We start from the raw sequence: 25776 nt of genomic DNA, 5'->3' as shown, positions 1-25776 counted from the left end.
TTATTTGTGAAATACTCAAACCAGCACATCTGGGATCAATAGCCATGTCACATTATAAGTCACTTTTCTTCCCTATTCTGTTTCAACTTCAGCATTCATCTTGACCATGTCTACATGCATTGATCTCCTGCCATGTGATTGGCTGATTAGATATTTGCTTTAACAAGCAGTTTAAGAGATGTACCTAATAAAGTAGCCAGTGCATGTGTGTCTTTGTGATGACAGAAAATTGGCATGCCACTATACTTGTGGGGACCAACAGTGACTTATGGGGACAAAGTGCCCGTCTCCATGAATTTGAAGCCATTTTTGAGACTCAAAATGTGGTTTTATTGCCAGGGTTACATTTAGGTTTAGGGTTAGACATTCATTTTTGATGGTTAGGGTAAGCATTATGTCAATTAGATGTCCTCACTAAGATATGAAAGTGTGTGTGTGTGTTTTCGTACTATCCTGGTGGGGACCAAAATCTGGCATTTACTATACTGGTGGGGACTTTCTGCACCGTGGGGACCAAAATCCAGGTCCCCTCGGGGTTGAAAGCAATTTTCACACTCAAAGTGTGGTTTTAGTGTCAGGGTTACAATTAGGTTATGGTTAGGTTTAGGGTAAGGGTCAGGGTTAGGCAGAGTAAATATATGGTCTATAATTTGCAACCAGTGGAGTCACTCCACTGTAAGAAGGAAGGCTAATTTTTCTTCTCTTCCGTTCCCTTTTCTTTTAAACCTACAGACTATGATGCTCTTACAGTCTGATTTTCGGGTTACCCCAATCTGTACCTCAACACAGGGTAGAGATGTAAAGCATACTACAGTATATAAAATGCTAAGAGGCCGAGGAGTATTGTGCAGAGTGACTTAAATGTTTTGATAACACTGAGAATTAAACTGTCATGTGACCCTCATTCAGCTGAATCAGGTTTTATTAACTGGTTATCAAACCATCCTGGGAAATCAGAAGATAATAGAAATGTCTGCACAGACAGAGGTGTTGATGAAAGTTTTATTTTATATTAAATATATTACAATACTGAATGATAAAGAGGAAAAAATATGGGGATTTTTGCATCATCAGTCTGTACAGCATACAGGCAAATTAAAAAATAAAAAAAGACAACTGCAGTGTCTGAATTAGTACATATGGGGCTCTTTAGGGTTCCTGGAGCAGAGTGCTGATGATTCTGGTGTGATGGGAACGCATGGCTGAGACTGGGTGGTACACAAATACATTCAAGTCTCTGGCCAGACAGCTGCTCTGCAGGGATCGGTCAGTCCAGCTGTGTGCGGAGGCAGATACAGCAGATATGTTTGGAGTAACACCTGTACAATCACACAAATCACTACTGCCTGCCAAATCACTACTGCCGTCCTCGATGGAGAATCCTCTTAGAGTTTTGCCCAAGGCACCAGGACAAATGTCTCGCTGCTGCACAGTATTATGATGTTAGAAACATTTCTAAGGAGCTCAGAGATGATGCTCTCCCCAGCCTGGGGAAGCCCAGAAAGATCACTGGGCCGCTGGACACCAATAGTAAGACCAGAGGAACAAAAATAAAGAAAGTTCTGGTAGAAGGCAAATCATGAGCCCATACAGCAACATGTGTCCAAACCTTACATCATACATATCAGCACATGCGTAAGGAACAACGGCTTCTATTGGCCCCAAAGGAAAAAGGTGATGAAATGAAATGCTCTCCATTCAAACTCATCAACCCACGTAATTACAATAATGCACTTAATTACTGTTTAAATAGCTGCTGTACATAATGCTGAGGGGAAAAAGGTGAACATTACAAAGGTACTTAATAAAAAAAGATACTAGTAGCAATATTAGTCCAATATTGTGAAGCTCATATTACCTATACAGTCCTAATGCATACATGAATTACAAATGTAAAAGTGCCCACACTGGAACAAAAGCTAACAACAGTAAAATGACAAACATGAGGCCTTGACACAACAGTTTCTCCACAGTGTAGAGCACTGACTGTACAAAGAACTTGTTGGTGAGCGGGATTTGCATCCAGAAAAAAAAAAAACCCCACCTTAAATAATTACACTGGCACGACAGTTAGCTTCGAACCACCTGCCATGAGCTTTACAAGCAACTGTGGTACACAGACCCATTAAAAACAACAGGAAAAGGCAATAGGGGGGAAAAAACTCATCCGGTGACGTGCTCATTTCCTGTTATGACCTCAAAAAGAGCCTACCGGCGAAATAATCTGATATAGATCTGTCATGCTGTTGGGTCTTCGTAAGCTCGAACAGCAAGCACTGTACAGCATAGTTAATCATTTACAAGGCTAAATATCTCAGTCGTCACAGCTAAATTCAAAATGCGCATTTCAGTCAATTTCCAGATGCTGGCTGAGGCGGGTCACCAGCCAGATGTTCAATTACTCACATTCAAGTGGCTGCCACTGGAAAAATGGGAGTGCAGACGTCTCAAACACACAAACACCTTGTCACCATCATTGGGAAATTTTCAGGAAATTACGTGAGTGACAAGCGGCACATCTATAACTACACCAAACACATCTCGTCCATTCGTTTCACTCGGGAACGGGACGTAAAACTAATAAAAATGTAGCTAAATTAATATCGATCGAGAACCGTCTTAGCGACGCTCTTATTAATGTGCCACAATCAACATCGCTGGATGTCTGTGTGTGTGTCTCACAGAGATGCATGAAAATAGTGGCTAAGGTAAAAAATAAACACACATTCTGCTGTGGATGGAGAAGGCTATAGAGGTCATAGTCACAGAGCGGGAGAAACCCAGACTGCAGGGTCTCTGAACTTATCTACAAATCAACAGGAAAAAAAAATGTCTCTCTCTGTCTTTTTGTCTTTCAAAATAAAAGAAAACCCATACTCTGTGTGTATTTTACTGTACATATTTACACACAAACCAAAGGGAGGAACAGCAGAGTGGGGTCCATGTTGCGGTGATACAATATGAGTTACCTTTAGTGGAGAGAAAGCATTAAGCCTACAGACGTTATAAAATCACAGCCCCATTTGCATGCTTTCCTTTCGGGTCAGACCGCTGTCCGTCTCGTCTTTTCGGTAGGAGGGAGTTGCCGATAAACACAGTCGTCTCATGCATACAGTGTTGGCGTTTCTACAGTAATTCACGTCAAAATGATCCGACGCAGATCCGGCGATGGCCTGCTCCTGGCTCCCACAGCTCCTTTCAGAGAGGAGCCTGTACAATTCAGATGGGATGATGCTGAAGTGAATACAACATGAGACAAGCTAAAGAGGGTTAAGGGTGGTGTGGGGGTTTTGGGTGGGGTTCTGTCGCGTTGGTGAAGCTTTGAGCAGACAGCAGGAACAGCTCAGTCTGACCTCCAGCTGGTCTGGAGAGGATGTGGAGCTGGTGTCTCTGCCGGGACTCCACATCGTCACGTAGAGATCCACTGAATGAGGCTGTTTGGCAATACGGCCTCGCAGATGCTTGGTCACATTAACTCAAACTCAAACTCTGCCTGTTTCCTGTCCAGTGGGTGGGTGGGGCTCTCTCTCTTTTTCCTCTTTAGTCGCTTAGAGTCAATTTTGTTTCGTTTTTGTGTTTGTTCATTCATAGAAAAGGAGAGATGTGTAGTTCTTTATAGTCTTGTGCAGAGAGGGCAAGACAGCTGTTATATTGAAGTCTCCCACAACTGGAAATAGAAGAGAAGAAAGAGAAGCCTTTTAGCATCTCCCAAAGTTTACTGCTGGTCGGTCACATCACTTCCTTTTTCCACAGAGTTCAGGCTGGACTTACAGTTCTGCTGTTTTCCTTAAACCTTATTTGTCATTATAACGTGCCTTCAGTAGCTTCATTTGCACACACAACCACCATTAAATGCATAAATCCCTGTATTTTGTTTCTGATTGATACTTGCCCTGGCGCTCTGCCTGTTGGCTTTCCTCTGGTCATCGGGGAGAGGAGGCATAGGGTATGGGTACCTCCTGCTGGATGCAATAGATCCTGTGGAGGAGGTGGGAGACTTGGCAGGCGATAGCGTCCTGAGGAAAGAAATAAAGTGATTGTGATGTGACGTGATCATAAAACTATTGCCCCCTTTTTTTTAGTTAGGGTAGGACTAAGTTGTCCAAAGACACAGATACATAAATCAGGTTAGATCTGTGACTTTGGGCAACATCCTCCTTCAGCTGCTCCACCTATTCAGTTTTCACCTTCCTAAATAGAGAGTTTGCTCCTAGAAGCTGCTCACCAGAAAGCAAAGAGACAAAATTATAAAATAATCGCTGCAAAAAATGTTTAGCTTTTAAGAGCAAACCCTGTGCATGATATGTATTTATTTACACAGCAGTAAACAGTTCCCGGCTGAAGTGTGGGCACAGTCATAGTTTCCTTCATGCTTCACCGTCTCACAGCATTTTCGGCAAGCCCCAACACACTCTCAGCTAGAAGCTGCAGAACAATAACTTTAGCCACTGTGGAAAAAGCATGCTGCTAAAGGTAACTTCTGCTCTAAGCTTAGCTGGTGTGTTGTCTTGATGGGATAGCTCAATCTGCGGGAGCATGAAAAGGCGACTGGGACAGCGGGCCAGACCGGAGCTGGGTAAAAAAAAAGAAAAAAGACCAAGAGTCAGAGGAAGAGGTCCAGTCCAGTGAAACAGCAGCAGAAAGCCTGCAGCGTGTGCAGCGGCTTGTATACATCACTGCACCGTGGTGACTGAATGGTCCTGGGTTGGCCAAAATGATGGAAAGACCAGAGCAATTTGACGGCAGGTTGCAGAAGTTATTTTTTTCTCCTCGCATGAAGGAACTTTGAAGTGTTTAAACCTTTAACGTGTCTCTTCTGTAAAACAGTGGCATCTGATCAGCTTCATATTCATTCTGTAGCTTACTGTTGGTCTATTTCCTTTTCTAAGTCTTGCTGCTATCTTTTTACAGAGGATTCAATATTCAGTTTGCAGTTAAAAGTTCTGCAACCTGCTGCTCCATGTCTCTTCATTTTTTGGGCTGTTTCTACTCTAGGTTAGAAGAGGGAGAGGGTTAGAAATGTGCGCCTGGACAGTGAAGGTCTATAGATTCCAGTGTTGGTTTGCTGTTTACTGATGTTTGGGGTTTTTTTTAGCGAGCTTCAGCTTGTGTTTCTAACCATCTATAGACCTTGGGCACGATCAGAGCTTTTGCCACAACAGCGCAATGATGATGTCAGAGCGGCACCCGAAATATCTGGCTCTGCGGTGACATCACACTGACGCGAAGGCTCGTGAGGTCACTGTGAGCGAGGCGGAGGGCCGAACAACACAAAACACTTACTGACGGAACAACATTGAACATGCAGAGGTAACAAGAGACTGGGAGGGAGGGAGGAGAGCAAAGAAGGGAATAAGGAGAAATTAGGAATAAAAATGACTGGATTATAGTTTTACACTAGCACAGACAGTAATAGCCATCTTTGTTTTTGCATCAATATAATAAAGCAGGAAAACAAAAGTCCGCAACTTAAAAATTCAGCACTTGAGTGGTAAGAAGAAAAGTAAAGCTTAAAAATGTCTCTTCATCATCCTTATTTATGCACAGTGGCAACCTTTTCTCAGTTGCAACATGCCATTCTCTGAGATATAGCTTTGAATTGTCTCCAGAAAAGAAAAAAAAGACCAGATTGGCACTAAGCCTTCCTTTCCAAACCACAAATCAAACCAAAAAGTGAGGGAGTTTTTAGACAAGCGTGTGGGGTATACAGGACGTGGTCCGAGGTAATACCTAAGGTAAGGTCCTTGAGTGTTTCTATTCACATCTTCTACCCATTTAGTTACATCATAAAACTCTGTTTTGAGGCGAGGGGTTAAATACCTGTGGGAGGGTTGAGGGGGAGGGAAGTTAAAGGGACACAACACAAGGTGAGGGGGAGAAGAGAGAAAAGAAAGGAAGAAACGGACAGAAATTTCTCCAGAAATAAGCGAGTGTGGGGGGGTGGGGTGGGGGTGAGGTAGGGGGAAGGGAGAGAGGAAGAGGAAATATTTTAGGAAAGCAGAGCAGAGCAAAGATATTCTGAACAAGATGCAATTGAGGAAAAAATGGTGAGAAGATGGCAGACAGACCTGTGTGTGGTTTCAGATGAAAACGGCACTATGAAAATCACAAACACCTGTGTCGCGTGTTACAGGCTCGGTTGCATGTTGGTCTCATCATTCCAAGCAGCTATAGCTTCTTTGCCACTCCGGCAGTCTCATGCTTATATCGAGAACATGTGCACTACACACTACTCCTTATGCCAAGACCTTCAGACGCACAAACCGACCGACATACGAGGCTGGGAGGCAGCTGATGCACACAGCTCACTGTGCATTCACAGTCAACAGGCAGGTATGCACATATCTTATTTGTTCACAGGCTGTGGGTAATGTCTAAAAGATTTAAAGCTTCGGCCTCAAAAGCCAAACAGAAGCTTAGAGTTCACGTTGATAGAGCAGATCAATGTGAACAATGCAAAACGAGATACAATTACATTTTTCTGTCTGATACAAACAGAAGCATTGTTTCATTTTCTTTACAGAAATTAATTAATGACAAGAATATCAAACTTTATCATTTATTTGTTGACTGTCAACAAATCTAATAAAAAGACCAAAACCAACAATAAACTGACTGAGCGTATGTGTTCTACCCTCTCTGTCTCCATTTAACTGTGGCCAAAGATGAAAAGCCACAAATAAAAAAAAGTCATAATAATTAATTGTTGCCCACACAATACTGAAACTGCACACTGCTGTTACAATAAACACAAGCACTGCAGTTAAGTCTCTTCCTGCTAATGTTATAATTTCTACAAACACAGAGTAATGGTCTGAAGCATTCAGGTGTGTTTTAATACACAAATAATACAATCTTCCCAAGACCGGACCTCTCAGTAAATTCTCCCCGAGCTCAGACAGTGTAATTCTCAAAGAAACTGCTCAAAACTCAAGAGCTACATCTCAGACTCTACAGGCGTCAGTTAGCTTGTTATATGTTAAAGTTCATGACAGCACAAATGAAAAAAGACTGAACTTGTTTGGCTAGTTTGGAAGAGTTACCAGTACAAAGCCTTGTTTTTCAAGAAAAACAAGTTGGCAACATGGCTTAGGTTTGCAGAGTTGCATCTTATCAACAACAACATTCCTTGAACTGTGTCCTTTGGACAGATAAGACCAAAGTGGAGATGTTTGGCCATAATGCACAGGACCACATTTGGAGAAAACCAAACACCGCATATCATCACAAACACCTCATACCAACTGGCAAGCATGGTGGTGGAGGGGTTATGATTTAGGCCAGGCCAAGCTTGATCCAGGCCAAGCTTTAGCTGTTAGATAGATGACTCGAGAAATCTTTGGTACAGAAGAGTGCATGGTTGACCTCTTCTGTACCAAAGCTTTCTTGAGTCATCTGTCCAACAGCTAAAGCTTGGCCTGGGTCATGCAACAGGACAATGATCCCAAGCCTGCAGCGTGTGCAGTGGCAAAGCTGTGAGAGACAGACAAAGTTTTTCACAGATGTGCATAGAGTCCTGCAAAAACTTTCTTTTTCATATGACTGTACATGTGCATATGAACATGCAGACTCTGTGGGTCATTGGTAGTCACATCACATGGCAGTAAACAGTTGACTTGGAGAGCAAAGGAGGGAATGCGGCACAGAAATGTAATCTTGAAAAAATCAACTAACTTCTGATATTGCTTTGGATTTCATTACCTTTATAAAATTGTATCTGCATTCATAAACAGTGACCGGTGCACGGTCTTGGCACAGACATCTGCTGGCCTAAACTGTCATCCTCAGAGTCTGACTGTCTGGCCAAGACTGAAGGGTTCCCAATGTGACTGCCAGTGTTGTAAATATGATTATTCAGTAATCCACAGGTGAAAATGCTGATCTAAATTTGCTCCTTTTCCCTAAAACCTGTTGGTTTTGGTCTTTTTGTGAGATTTACTAAAATAAAGAATGAAAATTATAAAGATAATGTCAGCTTGATTCTTTAACAGATCCTGATACATTAGTGTTTTTTACTACGGTGTCTCTCTATCTGCAAGTAGAGCGTTCACTGACATCACAACTTAATCAGTTTCCCAAATATTACTTACTCTGTGGAGTTCGAGCGAGCACGGAACTTCTTTCCTTTCAGTTTCTTACGATTACCGCTAAGGTTTCCTGAAGACAAACAAAACAGAAGTGCACATTTAGATTCACGTGCTAAATATTTAATGGGATGATAATGAAAAAGCGTATGAGAAGGGCTACAATTGGTTTGTTAGTTGTGGTTTGAATTTAGCCTAAAGATCAGAACGTGAGTTAGATTCTTTCACTGTTTTCCTGTCCCTATGCTGGAGGGAACAGACACATTCATTTTCTTTCATCCCGAGAAACAAAAAAAAGCACAACTTACCTTGCCACGAGTTGCTTCTTGGTCGCCCATTTTCACAGATGTCAGTGATGTGTTTGGCATCTGGAATTCTCTCACTCCACGAGTGGGACAGGCCATTAGATCTAGATCACATGAAGCATGGACAAAAAAAAAAAAGTTCAGTAACGTCTTCCTAAGATGCTGCAAGTCTGCTGCAAATGAGGCTAAAATGAGGCTGAGGTAAATGAATCAGAAGATGAAGATGCCATGTCATCATTATGAGCCATGAAAACATATCATGACAGATGAATATGACATGAGATGAAAGCACTTGGTGCAAAACTGCCAAAATGCTCACAAGTTTCTGCATTTTGGTCATTTCCAGAAAAAGGTAAGACACCTAATGAAAGCACGAAAACACGTTGAGCTCATCTACACCGGTGATGCACACGCACACACTTGCCAGCAAATGAATGAGTGATGGTGAGATGGCACACCTGAAGGCAAACAGTGAGCGGTTCTGAGAAATGGATGGGATGGAGGGAGTGAAGGACGGGGTGCAAATCTGCAGGTGCAACAGGCAGGCTGACCTCTTCTTGGAGCTGCAGCCCGAGTTTGTGCTTACACCCGGAGGCATGTCGCTGTAAAATGAATCTGCATCCCCAGGTTTTGTGACATAGTCACCTGGAGGCATTTGCCTGGAAGTACAGAAGAATTCATTTAGATGCTGCAGAAATGAACACCATGACAGGAAACAGCCACCTGCATATATTTTAATTAAAAGCTTTTTATAGTCCATTTATGATCTGTGCCACATTTTGCTTTCTTCTACTCTGGTGACTGCTTTGCATTTTTCATGATGTAATTAGCTGTTCAGTTATTGCACTAAGCTTGCACTAAGAGCCCCCATTTACATTTCTCCCTATTTTTGTTCTAGCTCAGTCCAGTTGGCTAACATCATTATGCTCTCATGTCTAAAAATTTTGGCTGAGGGAAAAATGTTTTTTATATATATGTTTTCTCTATTTTCTATAATAAAAACACTCATAAGCATTTCAAAGACTTTTCTGGCAATATAAATATGCAAAGAGTGTTTTGGCTACTTCTTGCTTTTTAGTTTAAGAAGTGGTACAAAAAACCCAAATGTAAACGATTTCTGACCTCATTAATAATTGGCTTGTTGAAGGTAATTTTCAAAACAACTTTTTGTGACCTGATATTCGTCACTTTCTTACAACTTTTTCTTGCCAACGATGAAAATAGGTCATACAAATAAATGAAGGATGTCCATAAAATGTATATAAAGGAAGAAGGACGTTTGTGGAGTGGCCGTTTGGTTTCTTCTATATAGGAGACAGACCCCAGCGGGGGTTTATTTCTTGCCAGTTGTTTTAGAATTGTAAAAATCAATGAAACAACTTCACAAACCCATCTTTACAAAGCTGAAGAAGTCAATCTGCCTTCTTTTCCAAGCTCTTAAGAGTAAAATTTATCCATCTATAAATGTTATAAATTATGCTAAAAAAGTGAATTACAAGTCTTTTGATTTAAAACTTTGTTATTGTAAATCGCCTGCTGGAGCCACATGCAGTACGATCGGGGCCCACCACAGACTCACGGCCCTCATAATGCATATTTTTACATTTGATATTTAGTTTTCCTTTTGATTATATAACTTCATGTAGATGACATTTAAATGCAAGACGATTACTTGTAGCAGATTAGAAAACATTTTTGGTCATTTTTGTTATTATGCAGGGCGAGGATATTTCAGATTTCCTCAGGGTCTCGCTGCAGATTTGTATTTAAGATCTTGCTCCGGGTTTTGGATCATTTGAGCACAAAGAAACGACTGAGTATTAACTACAGGTTTTGTGGTCTTTGCAAAAAAACAAAACAAAACAAGAAAAGAAAAAGTTACTCAGAGAACAATAACACACTCAAACAAGCTGCAGCTCTGCCATGCACTTTAGAGTCACGCTTTAAATAACAGAGTAAGAAAAACATGTTAAAGTGTGCAAACCGGCAGAATCTCCGGTGAACCTCAGACTCGATGTAGCATTTCTGCTTGTAGCTCCTGTAAAGAAAACAGCAATCTTATAACAATCCAGAAAGTTAATACTTTTATTTATTATTATTTTCACTCATCACTCATCATCAGACATGCACAAACTATGTGTAGACTCACTTGTAGCACCAGGCTGTTACAGCCAGTATTAGGGCGAGGAAGAGGATAGAGCCCGCAATAGCCCCGATGATGATGTTAGTGCTGTTGATACCTGAGACAGAGGAAGAGAGTAGAGTGGGAAGCCAAATGTGTATTAACTGAGATGTGTGTGTCTCTTGTATCTGGAACAATGCAGACACATGAGGATACACAAACCACAAAACAGTGCAGCAGAGCACAAAAACACAGAACATTTAGCAGGAAAAGTTCATCAGGAAGACACGGGAGAAAAAAACCACCAAAACCTCGGTCACCCTCCAACGCTACTCTGAGGGGGAACCTACAAGCGCTTCCCATTCAGGGTAACAATAAAAACTGCTTGCTTCTCAATTGAATGAGGGCTGTAATTATCTAACTGTGATGGGACTGAAGTTGGAGTGAGACAAGACGAGGAGGAGCGGGAAATGACATTAAAGACAAGACAAACACAATGAAAAAGGAACCTAAATCTGACCTCAAATCACTCCGTCAAAGACATCGGCCTGTCGACAAAGAATGAGTGTGAAAATAATGACAAACAAAAAGAATGACATGCAAGGTTCAGTGAATACAAATGCAGCAGGTTTAATGAGCAGACGTGAGCCCCCAAAAATAACAAAAATTAAAAGACAATTGAAAAGCAACAAAAAGAAAGAAAAGGATGACATATCTGTGGTGAAGTGGAAGGACAATAAAGAAAGAAATGAAACGGGTGTAGCAGGTTGGGAAGAGGGGTGGGGGTTTACAGAGGGACAGGTGTGCAGAGCAGCCCTGAAATATGACTGGAGGGAAAATGTGATGTAGAGACAGAGGCAGGAACAGGTGTAACAGGTGCAGAGGGCGGATAAAATGTCTACCTGAAACAGAGGCTGTGGTTTTGGCCACAGGAAACATGAAGCTACAATCCTCTCCTGTCCAGCCCCGGTTACACACACACTTCAGCTCATTGCTGCAAACCTACAGGATGAAAATGTAACATAATTAGATATTAGTCGAAGTCTGTTATGGGCACTTTATGGGTCAAAATTCAAGTTGGTCTGATTGCAACCACAAAATCTGGTGACTCAAGTCTTTATGTTTCTCAACTTATTTCAAGTCCCCAATCAGGCATCAAAACATTAAAATAAAAAGAAAACCCCGACAGCAGCTAAACAGATACTTCCCAAATACTATAAGTGGGAAACACACCGACATTTATTTTAAAATAACCTTGTTAATTAAATATTGAAAAGAGCAATTATATTATATTATATTATATTATATTATATTATATGCCAAACTTATTTTACATTTTGGCCCAGACCAGTGGAACATCTCTCTCTGTTATGGTAAACAGACACATTTAATCCCTAAGATGTGCAATTTCAACAGTACAGCTCAGTTTTTTCTACCTGGTTATAAAAATCCTGATGTAGTTAATGAAAGAGAACTGTCAGTATGACTCTAGTGCCCAATTGTGGCAGATTGTGGCAAGGGAATTTCCCAGATGTGGGATAAATAAAGTATTTCTTGTATTATTTTATCTTATCTGAGAGTTAATATCACCCCAATCTCAACCTCTCTAAACACCCTTAGCTGATTGGATCAATTCTAGGCGTTGGTGTATGAGTTCGCTGTTGGCGTGTACCCCATTTCCAGAGCAAATGGCCTTGTCAGTCGTCCCTGGGCAGGTGCTGAAGTTGAACTGCTGGATGGGGAGACATTTGTGGTTGAAGCAGATGCTGTCTGTGCCGCAGGCCGTCCCGTCCTCGACGTATCCCAGGTCTATATCTCCGTCGATCACCACGTGAGCGCCACTGAAGAGCAAACAAGACTGAGTGACTTGAAAGGCTATGTTGGCTTGCAGTAAACGTGGCGTGATGTGCAGGCTGGTGTTTCTTAGTTCATCTGTGATGTTTAGAAGAATGCAGTTTTCCTGGCACGGTGGGTCTCTAACAATCAATGAAGGATTTACTAGATGCTAGAGTTATGTGCTTTGTAAACAACTGAGAGAGCAACAAGCGAGGAGATTTTTTTAAGAGCATTCCTCCTTCAATGTTGCACAAACAATAGTATTCCATAGACTAAACACAGATCACAAATGATCATTCTAGACTGTTTTAGGTGTTTTCTTTTTTGTTCTTCTGGCTACCTGCAGTCCAAAGAGGCACTGTGTTGGGCTACAGAGAATGAAGTCAGCCCTCCCTGCAGCTCTCCCAGTCGTGGAGCAGGAGAGATGTTGGAGCACAGCAGATAGCCACAGTGAACATCCCTGAACACAAAAGGTGCAAACACATATCAGCAGGAGAGGAAAGTAACCCAGAGCTCCACAGGAGGCACAGACGACTGGCTTACTGCTTGTTACACTGGATCCACGTGTCCTTGTCTTTTCCACAGTTGCCTTTTTCTGTCCCTTCGATGTTAAGCTTCTCGTAGCAGAACTTGTCAGCTGCTGTTGCCTCTGAGGGAAACACAAGCAATTTTAAGGAGAATAATACGAGGGTGTTTTCTGTGCAGCTCCTCTAGATCTCCTTTCGTTGGAATGGACATTAGAGAAAACACCTACTTTCTCCCCAAATGAACTTGCACTGTCTGTCTTTGGTTTTGCACCTTCCACTGAAGCAGCGACCCTACAGGCAAACAAGGTGATTCTTAACAAAGTGCATGCCAATCAGCTGAGAGGTTTTTAAACATTTTAATGCAAGATCACATAAAACTCATCAACATCCTACTTGGTCTTTTTCACATGTGTAACCATCCATCTTGTGCACATTTGGTGGACACTGCAAAAAATAGAGAAAGCCTCAAAAATACAGTGATGCAAATCTAAGTATGAGCAGATGTTTAGGAGGAAAAATCCGTGCTCACCTGGCTGGAATTGCCCGAGCAGATTTCCGGGATGTCACAGTCATTCACCGCATCTCTGCACACAACTCCCCTGAACTCCATCTGTAGCAGCACACAAGACAAATTAAATCGGAAAAGGTTTTGTATTTCATTCCATGTCCGGCAGAAAAAACAAAAAGTCAAAATTTTTTTGCCATCATAAAGTAAAGTGTGTGACAAGTCTGCCCATTCACAGCTAAAACACACCCCATCAATGTGAACTATGTCCATATCTTTTCTTGTAGGATTTAATGGTCCTAAATAGTTTCCGTTTCAGTTTCAGTATCGGAGGAGTGCCTGAAAGTGGCATAATCCCCGGAGACCACAGCCATTTTTTCAGTGCTTCCAATGTAGGAAAAAGGATATCTAGTTCAACACTTCCTGTTTTGTCAGTCACTGTTAGATTTTACACAGATACATTTTTGAAAAGCTGATTTAAAACTAAATCCCCATCAGATCGTAGCTAATAGTATTTCAGCTTCTGCTCTCCACATGGACTGTTTGTCTGCATGCAACCAAACCCTGCTTGAATGTGACTAAACCAAAAATCCACCATACTCTGCAGCTCCATATCTGTTTATAAAGATCAGTATGTTTAGATAAAAACCACTTAAAACCTGCTACTGTTTCCAAAGTGTCAAATTCTACAGCAGCACAATTTTTTTTGTTAGCTGCTTATACCCTCATTAAATACGGCCTGTGTTTTGCCCACTCAGACCCTGACACGAGCAGCTTGTCCGGTTTAGTACCTGGCAGTTGTTGCAGCAGAGTCCATTGCTGCAAACAGAGCCCTGAGTCAGGGTGCAGTTCTTGCAGCAGTTCTCTCCTTCTTTCGCACATTCCTGAAAGGAAGAAAAACTTTTCTCAACACAGTTTATTCTTTGCCTTAATTTCTCCAATGACTTTACTTCACTGCTTCAGATGTTAACCATTTTTATTTGATTGTTTATTTTGCTGTAACTCATCTCTTTGACCTTGGATGATCATAAAGGTTAAGCCTTCAGTATATATATCTGTGTATTTTTCATTCATCCGTGGATGTTTAACTCACCGCTGGGCTTCCGCAGTCACACTCCTCTCCTGGCTCCACAAAGCCATTGCCGCATTCTGGAGGGTCTAACAGCTGAGTGAATAAAGAGCTAAATTAATATATTCACTCACCAGCTACTTCATTGGGTATACTTGTTCACCTGCTTGTTGACACAAATATCTAATCAGCCAATCACATGACTGAAGCTCACTACATGTAGACATGGTCTAGAAGACCTGCTGAAATTTAACCCGAGCATTAGAATAAAGGCGATTCCAGCAACTTTAAACGTGGCATGGAGCTTTAACAGCTCCCAATCTACTGGCATTTTCCTGCACAACCATCTCTGGGGTTTACAGAGAATGGTCAAAAAAAGACAAAATCTCCAGTGAACAGCAGGACAAAAATTCCTTGTTTGATGTCAGAGGTCAATGATCAGACTGCTTCCAGCTGACAGGAAGGGAACAGTAACTCAAATAACTACTTGTTACAACCAAGGTATGCAAAAGAGCATCTCTGATTACTTCATTCAGCTGGATAACACACCATATCACAGAGCTGAATGTAATGGAACGGGCGATTCACATCATGGATGTGCAGCTGATTAAATCTGCAGCATCTGAGTTATGCTATCATTTGAATATGGACCAAAATCTCTGAGGAATGTTTCCAGGACCTTGTTGAATCGATGTCGTGAAGAATTAAAGCAGATCTGAAGGCAAAAGAGGGTCCACCCTGATACTAGCAAGGCATACCTAATGAACTTGCCAGTAAATATTATATACGTATGTAGCATTTGGTTGAAAGTATGATGTACCTTCAGAGGTTTGTTGAACAGACAGGCTCCTCCACCGCTGTTCAAGAAGTTATAGTACTCCTCCACATTGCAGTCAGAGAATTTCTTGGGCAGGTAAAAACTGTTCAAAACAACAAGAACGCATCGGGCTGTTAACGTGGACACAAAACAAACCGCGTGTGCAGATTTTACTGTGTGTGTGAGAGGGTTTCCTCCCTGCCAACACCAAAGAACAAAAGACTGAAAAAACACAGTTTTAAGCACCTTAACCCGTTCAGTCTTTGTATCGTGCATTTACTTAATTACAATTTAGTTTTACACAATTTTACAGTTACTAGTGTGAACTGTTTTTTATTAATATACTTAAGATTGCTTCTTCTTTTTTTACCAAACATAAAACACACTTTAAATATTAGAGGTTTTACGACAGGTTCACTATACTCACAGTTCAGAGGAGATCCTTACAATAACATGGAGACAGACATTTAGCACAAGTGACTCTGTGAACATCGTACGGAGATATGAGCGGGCTGTAAATGGATTCTAAGATGTGTCGTTTTTACGTTGTCCTGGAAAAAAAGCCTAATATTATCGTTGAGTCATTTTTAAGCCGGCATTGCATTATCATTTGACACTGAAGCCCCAAAAGAATAAAAAGAATATCTGACTAATTTTTTTAATGAGTTGCTCAGAATAGAAATCAAGCTCTGCTGAGAGTGTCATCAGCTCTTTAATTCTCACTGTGATTGCTTCAATTCATTTATAATTAAAGGCTAAAGTCCAGCTGGATGGCACATCCACCCGGACTTCAGTGTCCGATCTCAGCAGAGCTTGAAAAATGCCTGGCCAGGCATTAATGGCATTATCCCAACAGTGAGCAGCACTTAAATATTATTATGTTCTTCTGCACTGTTAGCCTTAATCCTGATTATTCTGCAGGAAAAGGTTAGAGTGGCTCATCAGGCCTGCCAAACCAGACAATGCAATAATGAGCGAGTCGAGGGTGGGAGAGGCTTTGGCTGATGTTTCATGTGTAATGTGACTAAATGAAGCCATCGCCAATGATGACGATGGTTATATAAAGAGGAGGTAATGGATGAAGTACACTACAATATTTCTGCAAGTTTTGGGGATTAATTAGGTTCATTGTTGTCCCGACTCTTATACGAGATTTGTTCTTGAAATCTTGTAGCTTTCATTCCCTTTTAAACATCAAGATGAGGTGAAGCAAAGAAGAAACATGCTTGTGTGATTCCCCAGTTGGTACCACATGGAATAACACTATTATTCACTCTTTATTTCACAGCATGCACACAATATGATCAAAATATGTATTATATTTTTAAAATATAAATAAAAAGACCACTATAAAAACCAAACTATTTCGCTAGCAACCTTCTTCCTTCCTTCGCTCCGTTGCAGTCAGCTTATAACACCTGGTGGTTATTAGGACGCTCATCAGCAGCTTAGCCATTTCTTAATTTCTTAATCTCTGCATTAAAACTGTGAAGTGGGATTTGAGTCTTTGTCGTGCCTGTCTATCCTTGGTACTGTGCGTTTTAGGCTATCTGGCCTCATTAAATTAAAAAATATTAAAGGCTTTAAGGTTGCTCCCTTTGAAATACATATTTTGACCCGGTTTGCTGATGGCAACACCCATTCTCACAGGAGAAGGAAGGAAATAAAAACAGAAAAACCTACAGAATTTAACTGCTACCAAATCCTAACTTAACCTTAATGGAAAATGTGGGGTTTTTTTTTAAGAAACTTCAGTTCATACAAGGTGTAGTTAGGATTTCAGATCTTAAGAAAAGCTACTGTATACACTGCACAGGAGCACACATACCCACAGATGGGTGACATATTAAAGGAAAAACCTGAGCTTTGCTGGCACAGCTTTGGGACCCTTTGGCCCCTTAAAGAAATGTGTCAAATATTGCAAACCTACATAAAGTTGCTCTGACTGATCCTATAAAAGGGCAGAGGCCACTTCCAGGATGAAAACTGTACAAATGTCACTGAATGATTTAATGAATGTGAAAATGATGTGAATCGTTTTGCTGTCTTCGCAAACACCTGTGAGAGACTTGAGTGTTGAACAGCGCTCATTAAATCATCTAACGAGGAAGTCTCTTCATTACTTATCTTGTTTTTCTCTTTCCTTTAATTTGTGTCCCGTCTGTATTTTAACACAAATCCACTCAGACACGCACTCGCGCAACACACAAGCAAACAGAGGAGATACATCCTGTGAAAAAATTAGTTAAAGGTAGTCAGGTGAAGAAGATCAGACATGCAGGTGCTGAGGGATTAAAAATAAACTTCTGTCAGCGGATATGCCAGAGGCTGCTCATTGAATACAATCGTCTGAAATACCACTGACTCAATTTTAGGGAAATTGCTTGGGTCTGTTCACAGGTGACAGGTTTAAATAAGCACAAGAGCTTATCCTCTGTCATGTGACCTTGTGACAATAGAGGAGGTTTATTAAGGCAAGCCAATAGAGCAGGATCTCAGTGTTTGGGAAGTGTACTTGTTGTGTTGTTACAGGGGAATGAGACAAATATTGACCTAAGATGAGAATGACATTGCAGACTGTATCAACTGGATAACGATGAACAAAAATCAGTAATGAGAAGTTTTAATTTTTAAACAGCAGGGTGGAGAAGAAGCCTCTCGGCAATCGGGAAAAACAAATCAATGACATTTATCGGCTATTTAGTCAGTAACATTGCCCAAAAACTGAAAAATACACACTAAGTATGTGAAATTTTACAAAGTGATCATGAAAAATACAGCCAGTGTATTACAAACAGGACATCAAACTGTATTTGTTCAAATCATCTAAGTAAAATGAGAAGCTGGGGCCACAGTGGCTGTAGTGCCCTTGGATGACAAAGGGAAAGGTTGTGATGACTGACAACCTCCCTCTGACGCAGCCATTTGGTTCAAAACCAGCACAAGCAACGCTCTAGCAAGCTTCAGCTCACCTGCTGTCCCATTCGGGATGGGGGGGAATTGTAAGAAGTATTTAAGAAGAGAGGTACACGCACACACAGACAACACACACACAGATCACACACAGACACTCACAGTGGCACGATGCCAAGCAGGCCTGTGCAGTCCACAAAAATATTATAATCATCTATTTTCTTATCTAAGCAAATAAGACATTACACAAGGCCTTTATGCAGAAAAATGCTCAATGTTATATAACAAGAAGATAGCAACTGGAAATTAAACCTGGACTGACCCCTAGTGGTGAATTATAAAGGTACAAGAACACAGCAGTGAATGACATACATGTAATTTAAATGGATAAATAGATTGATATTTGAGATTTAATTGGTTTTAAATACATAAGAGACACACATGTAAACTTTATGTTTACAAATTAAAACACATAGCTTTGACAAGGCAGGATGACACTTATTGATAACTGCAGTTATAGCAATATTTAAGTAAATACTCATACAGGGAAGGGAACGAAAGCAACTTGTAGTCTGGGTAACATTGCATCCAACTCCATGCTGTGTCAGAATTTGTTAAAATGCTTTGATGAGACTGAATCATCTGCATCTGTGAGAGTTGACAAGAATTCAGCTGTGAGATGAGATCAGGAAATGCATTTTCAAAAGGAACTTACCCAATGTCATCCATGATACAGCCGGCCCAGCGATCATCACACTTGCATTCACCTGGAAAAATACATTTGTGATATCATCAAAATTGAGTTTTAAGAAGAATGTGTGTTTTTATTATTGTTAGGGGGGAATTTTGACAATATTTACAAAAAAAGTGCAATTCATATATAGTGTACAGATGTGTAAAATACTGGACACAGTAATAATAAAATTAGGGAGGTTTGGAAAAGAAAAACATAAAAGCACATAATGTTGGAGAGGGAAAATGAAAAGACAAAACAATGCGGTTTTGTCTTTACATGTGTTTTTTACACATATTTTACTAGTTAGCCTCATATTGCAGGAGACGGTTAAAGTTAGACGCATTTGCATGTGTGTAAATGCATAAATATATAGAAAAGTCCAGAAAATAAAACTTAAAAACACAAAGCAAACAAGCAAAAAAATATTGTTCTGTGACGTAAGTATAGAAAAAATAAAGATATGAATTATTATAGATAGTATAGTTAATTATTCTATTAGGTTGTAACACATGCCCAGCCATTCATTCCTCCTCTCCTTTTCTGGGGTGCATTTACAAGATATATGAGAATGGAGATGATGAAACCTCAACAAAAAACAAAACAAAAAACAAAAATAACAAATAATAATCAGTGTTAAATCTCATGAAGAGAGTGAGAGAAGACAGAAGGGATCATTAAGATTTAATGGTTTACCGTTTAGGATCCTCTTCTTGTCCGAGAAGATGCCAATGTTCTGTCCAAGAGACTGTGCGAGGGTAATGGCCATCTCATTAGTTTTCCCATACTGAAGAAAAAATGCAGAGGAAGAGAGAATGAAGAGAATCAATGAAAAAAAAAGACCAAGAATCTTTGATTTATTGTAGAAAATTTTGTTGTAAAGCAGAAAAAACAGTAATTAATTTAACTAAATGAAAGAAAATTGACATTACATGTTTAGTATTGACATGTAGCACCGTGCATAAGAAATGAGTCATCCCTCATGTCTGTTTATTTTGGTGGGAAAACTGAAAACACTGCAACAATTTACTGAAATGTGCAGGAAAAAGGCAAAAACAAAATATTTACAGTTCTATCAAGCTTGAATTTCAGTATTTATTATGATCAACTTTATTCTTCAACACAGCCTGAACTCTGTTACACAAACTCTCTTAAAATTTCTTTTTTAGTCTTCTTGTTGAGGTTTGAGCTCCGGGGCCAATCCATGGCTGATAGTGATATCCACTGTGTGTGTGTGTGTGTGTGTGTGTGTGTGTGTGTGTGTGTGTGTGTGTGTGTGTGTGTGTGTGTGTGTGTGTGTGTGTGTCTGTGTCTGTTTTTTTTTTTTGTTTTTTTAATCTATGTATGCTTTTACTGCACTGGCAGTGTGTTTGGGATCATTCAGATGCTGAAAACTTAAGTTATTGCCAATCAGACATTGTCCAGATGGGATTGAGGCTTTAAATGGGGAGAGTGAGTTTCAAAATCTGATGGTACTTTTCTTTTTCTCATAATTCCATTGATTTTTACAAGATCTCCAACACCACTGGCTAAAATGCAGCTCCAAACCATGACAGAGCCTCCACCGTCTTTTACAGATGGCTGTAGACACTCACTGTTGTACCTCTCGTTTGACCTCTACTGAACATATTAGATTGAAAATTGAAAATTGGATTGGTGACTCCATTAGATGGACCCATGTGCCTACAGACACCATTTAAAATTGGTTCTTTGCTAAGTTGTTTGTTATGTGTAGACACAACTATGATTCATCCCGTTATTAATGCTTGAATGATTCATAGCTCAGTGTTTAGGGACTTAACAACAAACAAACAAACAAAAAAATATTCGTCTGAAAGTGGGCGAAAAAGCAGCCAATGTCTAAAGAAAACCCTGAAGAAGTACTGCTCAAGACCACGTTAAAAATGCCAAAATATAGAAATGAGGGTTGGTTCAAGACTTTTGCACAGCACTGTATCCCTCATTTAATCAGAGAAAACAGTCGGTGTTGGTGGTGTTCAATGTAAACTGACGACTGTGATTGAACTCCACGTTGTCTGCATCATTTAACTTTAAAATTATTTAATTCTTACTCACCTCATTGACGCCCCCTCCTTTGGTGAGAGAGCAAACTCCGCCCATATAGGAAGCTCCACCCCAACTGCTATGAAAGCGATTCCCTCTGATGAAAGAAAAGGGTGTTTTATCAAAAGATGCTGAGTGTATAAGGGAAAAAAAACATTTTAGTGTCATACTCACGAGAAGAGGTGAACAGAGTCACATTTCTCCTTGATGAAGTCTTTCCTGTACTTCATGAACTCCTTCAGGGTCACCATGGGGTCATCGTCAATGTTAAATTTGTTGTCAGCTGACCAGGTTTCCATTGCAACGAGCACAATTCGGGTATTAAGTTGTTCCCTGAAAATCTGTGGAAAAAGCAAACTTTATATCAGGAAAAATGGCAAGAAGGTTTAAATACTTGTGTGACAGAAAGTGGCAAAAATATTCGGTTTGATGTGTCATGAGCATCGGCATCTCCAGCTGTTCAATACGACAGTGATCAAATGCTCAGTATGATCCTGCCACCAGACAGCTGCGGCACATCATAAGAAACCAGACAGACAGTAAACAAAGGTAACCGTCTGAAGGACACAGTGGGAGCAAACTCTGCTGTAAATAATAATGTTTGCTTTCATAAGACACGAATCGGTGGGTGCCTCGGGCCAGACAAACACCGGAGAAGAGCAAAGTGTCTGCATTCAAAATAAATGCTAATGGTTTCTCAGTGCAGGGATGGAGGGGTCAGTGTGCATGATTTAATCCCAATGTGGCCCCTACAAACTCAAACTATCTGCCTCTGCTGGTGCATCTGTGTGGAGAGTTCACTGCTGCAAAAAGTGCAGAAGGAACAATAATACCTTCAGACACTAAGCCTGCTCCAGACCATTGTTGTGTTATTTCTTTTCCAGCTCTTATTCCAACATTTCTTCCAGCTGTATGCTATAGTGTTTAGCATAGATGAAAGAAATCAATGTGTGCCTCCTAAATAAAGCCTGCTTCATATGATCATCTTCAAGGGCACAACAAAAAGCACGACCTTTCTCCAGCTTCACCAGCCTCTCAGCTTACAGACGTGACCCTGTCCCAGCTCAGATTTCAGTAATACAACACACAGACGTGGCTACAAATAATCAAACACTGAAAATCTGCCTCTGAGCTGTCGGGATGCCACCACTGCTTTTGACATCCAGTCATCTGAAAACCTCATAACTGGGCGGTTAATGGCTGCTCGCGGCATATTATGGGCCAGGAGAGGCTTTAAATGGGGAGAGTGAGGTTGGTTAAATGAGAAATCAGTGCAGCATGCGCTCTACTCCAGTACCTGGGAGTGCTTGTGGCAAGCTTTCCAAGAAGCGGATCGATACAGTTCTTACCATGTCAGCGATATTGACCACTGTCTTAGCGTTGTTGTTCGTATGCCCGACGGAAAGCCGGTGCTTCTTATACTGTAGAAGGAAAAAAACAAAAAACAAAGAGAAAGAGAGACAAGAAGGATAAATTAATATAAATGGGCTTCATAATCTGTAACAAATTTACTTTAAGCCATTTAAATGTATAGAAGAAGCCTGTGTCTGCACATTGGATTCAGTCCTAATGTTGCTTTTATGATATAAAAACAAAGTAAATTCCATTCCAGTGGATCTTAGTCGGGCACGTTTTGATCAGAATGTTTTTTTCATGCTCAGTAAAAGCAGCGTTTTAAGTGCATGCTCTTACTTTGTTTACAGCCTTGACTCTCAGCCCACCCAGCTTCCTGTAGACTCTGAGCTATTTAAAAGATGGTTTTCTTTTAACAAAACCCAAGAAACCGCAAAACCAACAATGGAATGAGTCTAATTTCATACATGTCTTAAATCCAAAGCCTGACATGCTTCAACTATATCTTCCTGTTTCAGTATTTATCAATCCATCTTCTTCTTGTCCAATTCAGGGTCATATGGGTGGGTGAGCCATCCCAGCCATCAGGGCTAACATGGAGAGGCAGACAACCATTCAAACGGCAATTCAGAGTCAACAATTAACCTAACATGCATGTCTTTGTGGGAGGAGTCCACGAGAAGAGGGAGAACATGCAAACGCCACACGGAACATCTTTATCCCACTAGCAGGTTCAAACCCATGGCCTTTCTTGTTGTGATGTGACAGTGGTAACCACAGGACCACCGTGCAACCCCCTGTTTGACTATTGTCTACTGGAAATGGTAACATCAAGATTTACATGAATATCTATCTATGTGGATGACCACATGAATCTTTCCACAAAATTAATTTACAAGAACAAGTGTATATGTGTCCAAACTTTTCCATCTTAGCTGTATTTTATGTATTTTACATCTTTGAAGCATAAAATGTAAAATGAATTATTACGACTCTTAATATTGACGCATCGTTTGGATACGCAGTCCTGTGAAAAACTAAGTGCACCCTTTCTGCCTTCATAGGAATTAAGACGATAAGTAGCAGCCAGGTACTGATACTCAAATGCAATTTAATAATTGATCATCACCAAGTGTGAGCACCTCTATAAAAAGCAGAAGTTTTGGCACTTTGCTGGTCTGAGGCATTCATGGTGTGCGTCAAAACAATGCCACAATCTTCCCAGGAGTGGACGACGCAGCAAATTCAACCAAAAGATCAGATTTTCTAATGCTCAGAGAAATTTAAATCTACAGCCTCAGTTAGTATGTTAAATGTTAAAGATGACTGAACTTGATGTGTTTGGAAGGGTTCCCAGGAGAAAGCCTCTCCTTTCTAAAAACAACATGGCAGCACCGCTTAGGTTTTGAAAAGCTGAATCTCCTTTAGAGAGACGAGACCAAAGTGGAGATGTTTGGCTGTCACTACAGCGCCGCATTTGGAGAAAACCAAGCAGCACATCAGCAAAGAAACACCTCATACCAACTGTGAAACACAGTGGTGAAAGAGTGATGATTTGGGCGTTTTGCAGAGACGGCGCCTTGGCAACTTATAGTCATTGAGTTGACCATGGACTCCTCTTTATACCAAAATACTCTAGAGTCAATTGTGAACCTAGACTTTAATCCAAACCCATGAAATGCATTCATATGACTTCAAGAGAGTTATGCATAAAAGGACTTCCGCAAACTTCAATGAACTGCAACAATATTGCAAACAAAAGTGTTTTTAGTAAATAAATACAGTCTCTGTGTAGTATTTCGTGTTGCTGTGCACCTGAGGTTGAAATTAAATAATTTTAAACCTGATAAGCACCAGCTGATTTTTATTATGATCTTCTAAGTAAGTCTGTAGAATTGAAAAGGGATGTGCACTCTTTCTACTATGACTGATTGTGATGCGACAGTCAGACAGTCGTGATAAAAAGTGACGCTTCACACCTGCATCACTTCAATCTAGAGAGATTTATGGGCAGTGGGCCAGCATAACATGATTTCTGGCTTCAGGTCACATTCATGTCTATTTTTTGTAGTCTCTAATAAGCTTACCATTAAATGGTCATTGATCACCATCAGCTCGATGTATTTGGTCTCATCTTCGACACTTCGTGACAAACGTGGAGCCTGAAAAGAGACGACAGTTTTATCATATTAACGGGAGGCAGACGCCATCTTTTTCTAAATAAAAAAATTCAGGACAATTTCAAAAGAGTACAGTAAAAACAAAGGTCAACTCGAGACTCAAAGAAAAATAAATGACAAATCAAAGAGCATCAACTTAGCAAAAGCCAAACCAGGTTTGTCTGTGAGCCCAAATCAAAGTAAATATGAGTGCAGCTTTCAGGGCAGAGAAACAGACAGCTGCAGACACCTGACTATGTCTGAGAAAAGGCGAGGAGGGAAGCAGCCTCTACTTATAAGATAAATATTTCATGAAACCGAAGAAGACGAGAAGAGGAGAAGAGCGGGCTGGAGAGCTGTTGAGTGGGAGGAAAGCTTGGAAACAGCACACTCTTTATGAATTAACATAAAACATATTGACGGAAAGCAGTGTAATCAAGACAACAGCCTCGGTAGCATAATTATCTCTCTGTCTTACACTCATGCATGCATGCACAAAATATAAGCATCTGCACGCCTTCACTGCTAATGGTGATCATTTTCCTCTGCCATCTGAGCAGCTGTGGTTCAGGTGGCAGAGGACTGTCCGGGGCCGGCGCTTCCTTCTTCCTACTATACTGCCTAAATATCCTTGAGCACACTGACTTCAAGCAGCTCTCAATGGCAGTCAAGCTGCCACCATTAGTGTGTGAGTGTGTAAGTGTGTGTGTGTGGATGGGAGACAGATTTTAAAGCACTTTGTAGCACCCTTCTAAGGTGAAAAGACCCTGCATAAGTGCAGACCGCTTTACCATTTAGCAGACTCATACCTGTCTCTTTTTCCTCCTGTGCACAACTTTTGACCCTGGAAATGGAGGGCTGGGAAAAGGTGGTTCTGGTAGAGCGCCTTATAAACAGAGACAGACACACATTCAGTATGTAAGATTAATTAGAGCACATCAGAAGCCTGGTCAGTACATCAACCATCAGCTTACCACCAAGGAGATCGTTAATTGCCTCTTCACCAGCAGATTTGTAGATCATGTGAATGCGAATATCTCCCTAAAACACACATGCACAGAAAAAATAATTATCCAGTTAATCGGCGAGACAGATCAGAGCCAAGTGACTTTTCAGTTTCAGTGCACAGACTGATTTATCTGCTTGAGAGAGAAGTGACATCAAAGAGAATGGATAGAGCTTCTTGGTAAGTTGTAGTACCTTACTAAAATATTATTACAAATATTATAAGCTGATAAGAACAAAGGATATCAATCAGCTCTGTTCATTAAAGTAAACTGAGCAAAGAA

General features: G+C 40.6%; 1 protein-coding gene across 2 annotated transcripts in view; it reads right to left on the bottom strand.

Annotated features, from left to right (window-relative positions):
• Positions 1 to 988: 988 nt before the first annotated feature.
• adam22 (ADAM metallopeptidase domain 22) overlaps positions 989 to 25776 on the bottom strand; it is a 72886-nt gene continuing 48098 nt past the window's right edge. Inside the window, exons 7-31 of one of the 2 annotated variants that reach the window (XM_063486504.1) lie at positions 25462 to 25528; positions 25297 to 25373; positions 24416 to 24490; positions 22325 to 22396; positions 21150 to 21316; positions 20988 to 21072; positions 19608 to 19698; positions 18894 to 18945; positions 15269 to 15368; positions 14473 to 14544; positions 14171 to 14263; positions 13404 to 13484; positions 13268 to 13318; positions 13102 to 13165; positions 12891 to 12996; positions 12688 to 12807; positions 12184 to 12352; positions 11414 to 11513; positions 10539 to 10629; positions 10374 to 10427; positions 8848 to 9048; positions 8393 to 8493; positions 8091 to 8157; positions 3893 to 4016; positions 989 to 3667 (exon numbers count right to left, since the gene is read on the bottom strand). In XM_063486504.1, the coding sequence (XP_063342574.1) occupies positions 3647 to 3667; positions 3893 to 4016; positions 8091 to 8157; positions 8393 to 8493; positions 8848 to 9048; positions 10374 to 10427; positions 10539 to 10629; positions 11414 to 11513; positions 12184 to 12352; positions 12688 to 12807; positions 12891 to 12996; positions 13102 to 13165; positions 13268 to 13318; positions 13404 to 13484; positions 14171 to 14263; positions 14473 to 14544; positions 15269 to 15368; positions 18894 to 18945; positions 19608 to 19698; positions 20988 to 21072; positions 21150 to 21316; positions 22325 to 22396; positions 24416 to 24490; positions 25297 to 25373; positions 25462 to 25528 (2301 nt within the window). In that variant the 3' untranslated portion in view covers positions 989 to 3646. The remainder of the gene's footprint in view (positions 3668 to 3892; positions 4017 to 8090; positions 8158 to 8392; positions 8494 to 8847; positions 9049 to 10373; positions 10428 to 10538; positions 10630 to 11413; positions 11514 to 12183; positions 12353 to 12687; positions 12808 to 12890; positions 12997 to 13101; positions 13166 to 13267; positions 13319 to 13403; positions 13485 to 14170; positions 14264 to 14472; positions 14545 to 15268; positions 15369 to 18893; positions 18946 to 19607; positions 19699 to 20987; positions 21073 to 21149; positions 21317 to 22324; positions 22397 to 24415; positions 24491 to 25296; positions 25374 to 25461; positions 25529 to 25776) is intronic. The other variant, XM_063486505.1, reaches the window with a different exon arrangement.

This window comes from Pelmatolapia mariae, linkage group LG10_11 (genome assembly GCF_036321145.2).
Source record: "Pelmatolapia mariae isolate MD_Pm_ZW linkage group LG10_11, Pm_UMD_F_2, whole genome shotgun sequence".
Lineage (NCBI taxonomy): Eukaryota > Metazoa > Chordata > Actinopteri > Cichliformes > Cichlidae > Pelmatolapia > Pelmatolapia mariae.
This window is presented reverse-complemented; position numbering and strand designations above follow the sequence as displayed.